Source organism: Salmo trutta, chromosome 8 (genome assembly GCF_901001165.1).
Source record: "Salmo trutta chromosome 8, fSalTru1.1, whole genome shotgun sequence".
In the NCBI taxonomy this organism is placed as follows: Eukaryota; Metazoa; Chordata; class Actinopteri; order Salmoniformes; family Salmonidae; genus Salmo; species Salmo trutta.
In genome coordinates, this window is record NC_042964.1 from 9,378,829 (window position 1) to 9,388,531 (window position 9,703).

General features: G+C 47.2%; 1 protein-coding gene across 3 annotated transcripts; it reads right to left on the reverse strand.

Moving 5' to 3' along the window:
• Nucleotides 1–684: 684 nt before the first annotated feature.
• Nucleotides 685–9,422, reverse strand: si:dkey-28a3.2 (uncharacterized). 3 transcript variants are annotated; one of them, XM_029759875.1, is made up of 8 exons: nucleotides 9,208–9,422; nucleotides 4,647–8,357; nucleotides 2,402–3,325; nucleotides 2,130–2,185; nucleotides 1,973–2,034; nucleotides 1,408–1,725; nucleotides 1,195–1,300; nucleotides 685–732 (listed from the first exon to the last, which is right to left on the reverse strand). In XM_029759875.1, exons 2-7 carry the CDS (start codon nucleotides 8,133–8,135, stop codon nucleotides 1,203–1,205), a joined length of 4,947 nt encoding a protein of 1,648 aa, XP_029615735.1. In that variant the 5' UTR covers nucleotides 8,136–8,357; nucleotides 9,208–9,422; the 3' UTR covers nucleotides 685–732; nucleotides 1,195–1,202. The 3 variants fall into 3 exon arrangements, with proteins under 3 accessions (XP_029615735.1, XP_029615737.1, XP_029615734.1); XM_029759877.1 differs by lacking the exon at nucleotides 685–732 and adding an exon at nucleotides 739–915; XM_029759874.1 differs by lacking the exon at nucleotides 685–732 and having other exon boundaries at nucleotides 739–1,300.
• Nucleotides 9,423–9,703: the final 281 nt, after the last annotated feature.

A 9,703-nucleotide genomic window follows, 5' to 3' on the forward strand; every position in this document is an offset into this window, starting at 1 on the left:
CCCTTAAAAGCCTGGATCATATTGATCCTGATACATTGAGGAGTAAGGACACATTCATTCAGATTGAAGAAGATCACTGACCTGTTTGTCATGGACACATAATAGGGATGTTAAGTTAACCCAGTGCTGTGGACTGAGGGAGAGCCCTGACCGTGCTTTAGTATGTTATAAAGCACAATGACATTATAGAGCCCAGTGACATCCCTCATTTCTATATTATTTTGGTTTAGGGCACAGGAGACATGGTGTAGTAGTAGTAGTAGTGAATGATGATCACTACAAAATGGCGCTATCAAAAACAGCAAGAAGGCCTCCCGAGTGGTGCAGTGGTCTAAGGCACTGCATCGCAGTGCTAGCTGTGCCAATAGAGTTTCTGCGTCAGTTTCGAGTCCAGGCTCTGTCGCAGCCGGCCGTAACCGGGAGACCCATGGGGCAGCGCACAATTGGCCCAGTGTCGTCCGGGTTAGGGGAGGGTTTGGCCGGCAGGGATGTCCTTGTCCCATCGCGCACTAGCGACTCCTGTGGCGGGCCAGGCACAGTGCACGCTGACACAGTCACCAGGTGTACGGTGTTTCCTCTGACACATTGGTGCAACTGGCTTCCGGGTTAAGTGGGCATTGTGTCAAAGAAGCAGTGTGGCTTGGTTGGGTTGTGTTGTGTTTCGGAGGACGCACGGCTCTCGACCTTCACCTCTCCCAAGTCCGTACAGGAGTTGATGGGACAAGATTGTAACTACCAATTGGATACCACGAAATTGGGGAGAAAAAGGGGTAAAAAAAAAAATACAAAAAAACAGCAAGAAGATACATTTGTGCGTATATGTGTGGGTCTATCCCAAAGTGAATGATGTAAACGCTTGCCATGCCCCCTATACAGTTATATAGTTCCAAGTTTAGTTCATCCTTTGTAGAGGAACTGCTCCGGAAAAGATAATACACAAAAGAAAACAGCAGAAATGTTTTCACTTCCTCTATTGTTTTATGCTGTCTGGAATTGAGCTATTTGTGCTTCTGCAAATTAGGACAAGTAGGTAGGAGAATGTACGAGTTTGTCAAACAACGTGTCATAAAAATGTGTTCCTACAGACAGATAAGAATACACCCCTTGGTATATAGAGCGCTATGGTCAACATTATGATATACAGACATGGATGGTGTCTGTGCAATGTACAGTAATGAAGGCTAAAATGCTCACCTTAGCCCTCAGAGTCTTTTAATCGTTCTAGAGCTTTTGCTGTTCGTCGGGTATGACGAGTCTTCTGTATCAACCATTACTTCTGCTGGGAGGTTGGCACTGTCCCCTGAAACAAAATGTGCTTGGATATAACAGAAATACTCAATACCAAATTTCCCCATCGCCAGGAACAGGAAGAACTCTGGGCCCTCCTGTATAATATAACCTAATTACCTCCCATTGTCCCACTGTGCTGCTGCAGCTGGCTGGTGAAGAAGCGTTCTCTCCTTGACACTTGCTCGTCCCAGGCCTCTAGGATGCGAAGGTGCTCCGGGGACTCCAGGCTCAGGGTATCCGGGTGGGCCTCGTCGATGTGGGCCCTCACCCCCTCCAGGCTGTGGGAGTACTGGAGCTCCCCGCACACCATGCACACCAGCAGCTGGTTCAGCGGGTCGTAGTCCATGAGGTAGCGATTCCTCCATACAGCATCCGAGATGGCGCCATCGTAGTTGTCGCCAAGATCGTCGTGTAGGAAAAGGAGCTCTGATTCGTCTAGAGGAAAGAGTGGTATTGTGAGACATGGAACTTTAGGATTTTGGGAACTGGTCAGTCGGGCCAGTAGACTGCAATTTCTACTAGTCCATGATGACTTTCGACTAGCCAGGGGTCCAACATATTTGTATAAATATTTGGGCTAGTTAGCCACATTTTCTACTAAGGCAACAAGGTTACTCTAAGAAAGACCTATAGCTATAGCTAGATTTAGGCTTAAAAGATCTAGAAGTATCAAATGTATTACCTTCTAAAGGTTCAGTTTGGCCAAAGTCAGGAAAGTAGCCCATGTCTGTCTCTGTGGAAGTACTATGGAAAAAAGGGCATCACAGTTATGATTACTACCAACACACAGATTGAGGTAACAGAAACGTCAGAGAGAAGTCTGAAAACTTGTCTCTCACCTCAGAAGTAGTTCAGAGTCCTCGGAGGTGTTGCACCACCGGTCAGGATCCTGTTCCTTTGGTTGAGAAAAAAAAACAAAGAGTTAGTCAGCCCTAAAAAAAATGAACTGACCAAGAGGAATGAAACTTACCCAAGGCTGAATCCTCATCCCTTGGTATCAATGCATGATTTAAGCAAAGTTACGGTTCAGTCAATGGTTAAACATACAATTCTGACTTATTACAATATTATATGGCCTTTTCTTTGAAATGTTGACCATTGAAAATGTTACCTGTGTCTCCATCTCCTCAAGCAGCTGTTGAGGATGATGAGTGTTAGGGATGTGCTGCCAGTTGACCGAGGGCCTCTTCTCTGTCATCTCCCCATCTCTCATTGCTTTCCTGGCTCTCTGCTCCTTCTTCCTCACCCTCCAGTACTCCCTCTTCTTCCTCAGAGTCTCCTCTTCCGACTCCCCCGGCACTGGCTTGGGCGGACCCATTGGGCTTATGTAGATAGGGCTTTTGGTGAGCCCCTGCAATGTAGGCGATCGTACATTTTGTACATTCCCACTTTGAGAAATCTGAGCACCTTGATATTTGAAAGGAGTCTGTGTTGGGGTGAAAGAGGATGTTTGACTGGGAGGCTGAATGGGTAAGAGTTTTATGCTAGTCAAAGGGTTGGGAGGAGGTGTGAGAGTAGCGATGGGTGAGGTATCGGTGTCTGAGGTTTCCTGCACTCGCAGTCTCCATTTTAGAACGCGGGGCGAGTCAGCGTTGGATCCTGGTGCCGCTTCCTGTTGGTTCTCCACCAATAGCAGCCCGTCTTTCTTCCGTTCACTCAATGGGGGGACAGTGACACCACCTCCTATGGGGAGAGACACGGTACTGAAGCTATGAGATGTCTGTGGGGACCCTGTTTGACCAATGGGTGAATTGGAGATACTGGTACAGTTGACAGGAGGGTTGAGCTGTGTTGTATCATATGGCTGTCCCATGTTGGAGTTGGTGGGGTCTACAACCAGAAGTGTAGGGATGTTGGTGACCATGCTGAGGCTAGCCTTGGGTCCAGAAGCAGGGGGAGATATAGGCTGGGGAGATATAGGCTGGAGAAGTGGGGAGGACTGCAGTTTGAGCAATGGTGCTGTGTGTAGACTGAAGCTTCCGCTTCTCTGCACTGGCCTCTGTGTGTGTGTCTTCACAATGAGGAGATTCGAAACCTAAAACACAAATCGATGAATACGTTTACATTAGTTTTATGTCATAATATACAGAATCATTTATAACCAAGGTTATTTGATCTATTTGTTGATCTTTACAAAAATGTACTTGTTTGCTTGTCCAGTTCTCAGAATATATATCCCCCTCTTCCTCAAATAGACTGAACAAAAATATAAACGCAACATGTAAGTGTTGGTCCCATGTTTCATGAGCTGAAATAAAAATCCCAGAAACTTTTCGTACGCACAAAAAGCTTTTCTCAAATTTTGTGCACATCCCTGTTAGTTAACATTTATCCTTCGCCAAGATAATCCACCCACCTGACAGGTATGGCATATTAAGAAGCTGATTAAACACCATGACCATTACACAGGTGCACCTTGTGCTGGGGACAGTAAAAGGCCACTCTAAACCGCATGGCGTTGTGTGGATGAGCGGTGTGCTGATGTCAACGTTGTGAACAGAGTGCCCCATGGTGGCGTGAGGTTTTGGTATGGGCAGGGATAAGCTACAAACAACGAATACAATTACATTTTATTGTTGGCAATTTGAATGCCCAGAGATACAGTGAGAAGATCTTGGAGGCCCATTGTCATGCCATTCATCCCGCCATCACCTCGTGTTTCAGCATGATAATGCACAGCAAGTCGCAAGGATCTCTACAAAATCTCTACAAAATTCCTGGAAGCTAAAAATGTCCCAGTTCTTCCATGGCCTGCACACTCACCAGACATGTCACCCATTGAGCATGTGTGGGATGCTCTGGATCGATGTGTATAACAGCGTGTCCAGTTCCCGCCAATATCCAGCAACTTTGCACACACATTGAAGAGTGGTACAACATTCAACACCCTGATCAATTCTATGCAAAGGCGATGTCGCGCTGCTTGAGGCGAATGGTGGTCACACCAGATACTGACTGGATTTCCGATCCACGCCCCTACTTTTTATTTAAAGGTTGTCTGTGACCAACAGATGCGTATCTGTATACCCAGTGATGTGAAATCCATAGATTAGGGCCGAAAGAATTTAACTCAGTAAAATCTATGAAATTGTTGCATGTTGCATTTATATTTTTGTTCAGTATAGGTTCATGGTATTTCAGTTGGACTTGACCAGAAGACAACTGTACAGTATATTCTGTAAGCACCTACAATGCTTTGCAAACAACATATCAGTTCCACACTCAAATTGACATAACCCCAAAACATACTTTTGCCTCAAATTTAATTGAAATGATAGGTATAGGGCCACCATTGTGAATGACGAAATCTGCAGTGATGAAATGTAATATCAAGATTACAAATGACATCCACACACCTGTGCTGCTTTGAGGGCCAGTCGTCTGCCGTAGTCCCCCCGTCTCAGCCCCCCTCCTCCCTGCCTGGACGTCCTAGCTCTCTGCTGCCTCTTCATCATCCTCCAGTACTCCCTCTTCTTCTCCAGAGTCACATTCTGGCCTGTCACCGCTGGGGCGTGCTGATGTTGCTGTTGATTTTGATGTTGTTGATGAGGTGGTTGTTGATGTTGATTTTCATGTTGTTGTTGTTGTTGTTGAGGCTGATGGTGTAGCTTTGGGGGTTCTGGGGAGCAGCAGTGGTGGTGTCCTGCTTTTTTGGCACGCAGCCTCTGGGCTCTGCGAGGGAGAGGTGGTCCTACGGAAGCTGCCGTGTGGGACCAAGAAGGTGTGGGTGTGTGAGAGGGGGGTTCGGAGGGAGAGGGAGCTGGGAAAGACAGACTTTCAGTGCAAGGACTTGACAGGGAAGAGTCCTTAGGATGAGGGCTCAATGGACAAATGGTTACCTGGCAGGATGGCAGGGCGTCAGCGTCCACCTGCCATCCTTTGACCTCCAACGATAGGTCACCAGATAGGGAGACCTTCTCCTCCTCTTCCAGGGTGAGCAGAGGTAGATTTGGCTTGATCTCCATCTGGACAGAAGCATCCTTGTAGGAACATGTCTGAGGATCACTTTTACAAGGCAGCTGTTCTGTAATACAGTCTGGCTGTTCCGTTTTCCAGTCAGCCACAGTGCTGAGCGATTCCTCCAGCAGCTTCTTCATAGAAGCCACCACCAAGAGAGTGGTGGCCTGGCTGTCAGCACTCAAGGCTGGGTCTGGTGGCTCGGTCTGTGGTGGCGGTGAACACCGGGGCGGTTTGATATCAACACAGAGGGGTTGTTCCAGTGGAGGACATGGAGCGTCTGTTGAGGTTGATCCTCTCTCTTGTTTGATTTGGTCTCCCTGTGGAGACGTGGACACACTGGTGTTTGAGAGAGGCTTGATAGTCAGTGTGTTGTTGACATTGGGAATGGCGACGGCTAATCGTGCTAACCTTTGGTTCCGCCTCTTCTGTGAGGCAGTCTTTCCCCTAGCTTGAACTCCTTGCCTTAGGCGGGTGGCGCGGGCCGCCCTCTGCTCTCGTTTCTTTACCCTCCAGTACTCTCTCTTCTTAACCATCTTTTCCTCCTCTGTTAGATTTGGGTCCAAGTTGAGCGCTGCTGATGCTGTAGAAGCTTTGACAGCCATCTGCATGACCCAGCTAGCCGGCTTCGGTATCGCTGTAGGCAAACCAGGAAAGGTGTTTTGAATGTTTTGAGGGTGTGTGAGGGTGATACGACTCTGGGGCTGGACGACTGTGTGTGGATTAGAGAGGTTTTTCGGGGGGCTGCCTGAAATTAACCTGGGAGGCTTTCTGATTGATAGGCCGATGGGAGGACAGGAGACATTAACTTGAGCAGGACGGATTAGAGGTGGTGGTTTGACCCGTATTTGATGTACCACATTACTAGATGTATCACCAGTGGGTTTGGGAAGCAGTTGGTGTTGGCGGTGTATATTTGTGTTGGTAAATGAATTATTAACAGGCATCCCACCGATGCCACCAATTTCATCCCCTGTCTCTTTTGCTTCTGTGATGAGATACATTTGGGGAATGGTATTGGTCAATGTACCATCCTCCTTGATGAACCCTCCGATGGTCTCTGAGGCGCTGGTGTGGGTAGGCCCATTTCCTGTTGGTTGTGGCAGTGTGTTGCAGCCCGCCGCTCTCGCCTTCCTCATATCCTCCAATATGCTCTGGTACCGGTTGACTCTTCGCATCAGAGCATCCTTCTCCTTCATCTTAGTTCGGACTTCCACTGACAGCTTAGCTCGCTGTTCCCGCTTTTTGACACGCCAGTATTCCCGCTTCCGGGCCACCCTCTGCTCGGGGGTCTCCGTTGGGTCCTCTCGGAGTGCGTTGCGGGTTTTGAAGGCTGTAGCATGACAGGGGGACTTCCTCATGTTTCTCTGACCCAGGAAATTCCTTTGGGTTTCAATGAACCTCTGTCTCGGAGTCCTACAACGGACCATACCTTGGCTAGTGTTGGCAAACTGCCCTGGACCTGGGAGCCTTCTGCTTGGTTCCCCTGCTGGTTTAAAACCAATGACATTCGATGCCATGCCAGTCTGCATTGTTGGTTCAGCGTCCTGCGGATTCTCTACTTTTACCTGGACAGTCTGTTGATTAGCGTTGACTGCAGTTAGCTTAGCCAGGACCGAATCCTCAGACTCCCTTTTGACTACAACGCTAGCCACTGCTCTGGCGTTCTTCAGCAGGCGTCCGGCTGAGATGAACGGGACCCTGACTCTGTTAACACACTGCCTATGGCCCTGTCCACTCAAAGCAGACGGAGGACGTTCAATGACCACGTTGGGTAACATTCCAGCTTTTTGCAACGTTATCTCCATGTTCGTGATTCTCTCTCTAGCCTTCGTTAACCTAACCGCCTGCTTCGCTCTCTGTTCTCGCTTCTTGATGCGCCAATTCTCTCTGCGCTTGGCGGCTTTGTCCTCCTCAGTCTCCAGTGTAGCTGATATGTCGTTGATACAACTAACTTCTTGGGCTGTGACCGGGACACACTTTGTCCCACCTAGTTGTGTTACTTTCATCCCTATAGGCCTACCCTCTGGTTTGTGAATGAGGACAGGGGCAGGTTGATTGGTCACGATGGGCAACCCTGAGGTAATGTTAGCAGTTAGCGGTCCAGGCTGAACACGCACTGTAACTTGCGTCTCAGTTAACGCATCAGGCCTTGATACACTCTGGGTGGCCAGATGCTTCTGTGTTGACACTACAGGAGAGCTGCCATTCAGAATAGTCATTCCGCTCTGTGGTTGGCGAGGTGCAGAACCTGAGGGTCTCACTGCCACTCTTCCCAGAGGCAAGGAGGAGCCACTGTTGAACAGCACTCCGTTGGGTTTGGCTGAGGTAACCGGTCCGATCACAGTGCCCCCTGTTGGGGAACTTTTCACCGCCATCTTGCAGACCATCGCACCTTCTCCTGGACCTGCACTGGACGTTGGGAACTGAGGCAAGACTTTGTCAAGTTTTATCCTCTGGAACCACCTCTCCTTTTGGTTTGCTGAGGAAGAGTTTTGGTCCTCTTCCCCAACACTATGGTTCAGATGATAGGAGACAGCAGAACCCTTTCCCTTTAATAAAACTACAGGTGCACCACTGACATTGGTTTGGTAGGAACCGTCGCTATTCAACAAAGTGGGGGCAGACCCTGCCATTGAACAAGAGGCACTGGGATTCAACACCATAGAGGTTAGGTTCTTATGGACTGCATTTCTGCCCAAGGAGTTACACACTCTGTTTGTATCTTTTGCCCTCTTGACCTCTGACAGCTTGGCCCTCTGCTCTCGTTTCTTGGTCTTCCAGTACTCTCTCTTTTGGGCGAGTGTGGCATCGTCGAACTCTGAGGCTGGACGGTAGCGCTGACCCCGTGGGCTGCCAGCCCCTCCTGTTCCCTTGGTGGTTGGCATGCTAGTTGCTGATTGGTCACCTCTCGTGCTCTTCACCAAACTGTGCTGGCTGCAGAATCTTCACTCATCCCACTCTCCTTCGTCCAATGTTCACCTGATATGGATGCCGTCAGCCTTTAGCCTACATTGTCGTATGCTATTGAGTAACATCCTATAGGTCTTGTTATGTCTGTCTCCCATCTCTGGTGGTCACCCGCCACATCTTGACATTAACAGACGGTCCTGAAAATGAGAATAAACAACACGCTTAGCGAGACAAATATACTAATCTAATAGGTCTTGGGAAATTTGATTGTTTGCTGACATATCACATCTTGAAGTTGTTTTAAACTGTTGCCAGTTTAGGAACCAAATAAATAAACATACTTCTTCAAACCACATGGTTGCACCCCATTTATCCATCCCAAAATTAAAGCTAAATATTCAATACAGTAAATTATACATTGATATCATTGTCAAGTATTGGCATTTATTAACACAATTTCTGGCTGGCTTAGATATTGACTTTAATAAAAGAAAGGAAGCAAGAAATAACTTGTGCGCACCCTATTTAACTAATTAATATTGGCCTAATTAATAAAATATTTTGTGGCTCGGAATTTAGACTATACAAATGTAATATTTTTGCCATATGAATCCTGCAACGCATCCAAATGCAGGCTGTGTTCGCTCTCTGACAGCCAGCATCAAAGAGCATGCACGACAACCAGGAAGAGAACAAATGGCACTGTCTCTTTAAACCAAGTCCTCCGTCTATCACAAATTATGTCTGTCGTGTGCCATTTTTCATTCTTTATTTATTCTCATACGAATACCAAACGCAGTGTGCCGACGAGTGCTAAAGCATAGCCACAAATTCAAACGAAAAACCCCCGGAAAATGTGACACATTTGGTGATATTAATGTCTCTACCAGCGTACAATGGACAATCTCTTCCTCCTCCCCTGTCCACACGGACTGCCGCCTGTCTGCGTGTGTTCCTTGTCTAAATGAATCGAAAAGCATAAAACCAAGCTAGCGGTGAAAGAGTAGGATGGTTGAAAAGGTGTGAAAAAACATGCATATGCATTACCTGGTAGTTACACCTAACTTTCCGGGACAGTTTGTGAACGTTTGGACAGATATACTGTCAGGACACAGCAGATACTTCCCTCGAGCCAGCCTTTCTCTCTATCGATGCCTTCCTTGACAACGTTGAAAAGTACCAGGATGTGGGACCTTGCTGCTTGTGTGTAAACTGCATCGCGTGGACAGACACAAGCCTCTTAAAGCCGTACTACCACAACAGGGGACATCATTTGGTTTATAGATGGTCAATGAAATTCAGCCATTTTTTTATCTATATACTGTGTCTCCAAGATGCAACACATGTCCACCCTATAATAAAGTTGTATTCTAGACTATTAGTAATAGAATTGTACCATGTTGGAAAACTGCACCAATCAATAAATTAGAATCCAATCAATAAAATAATTGGTAATTTAATATCTGTTCTAGAACATTTGACAGATGCAACATTTCCACAAATATTTAAATTATAGACAATGTTGCTACCGGTGTTATATTTA

Excerpts from the sequence above, each read along its gene's own strand:
- si:dkey-28a3.2 (XM_029759875.1), bottom strand. The coding sequence starts at position 8,135 with ATGCCAACCACCAAGGGAACAGGAGGGGCTGGCAGCCCACGGGGTCAG. Across the intron at positions 2,035-2,129 it reads GACTCTGAACTACTTCTGAG|TACTTCCACAGAGACAGACA; the intron begins GTGAGAGACAAG and ends TTTTTTCCATAG. Across the intron at positions 1,726-1,972 it reads CCAAACTGAACCTTTAGAAG|ACGAATCAGAGCTCCTTTTC; the intron begins GTAATACATTTG and ends TCTTTCCTCTAG.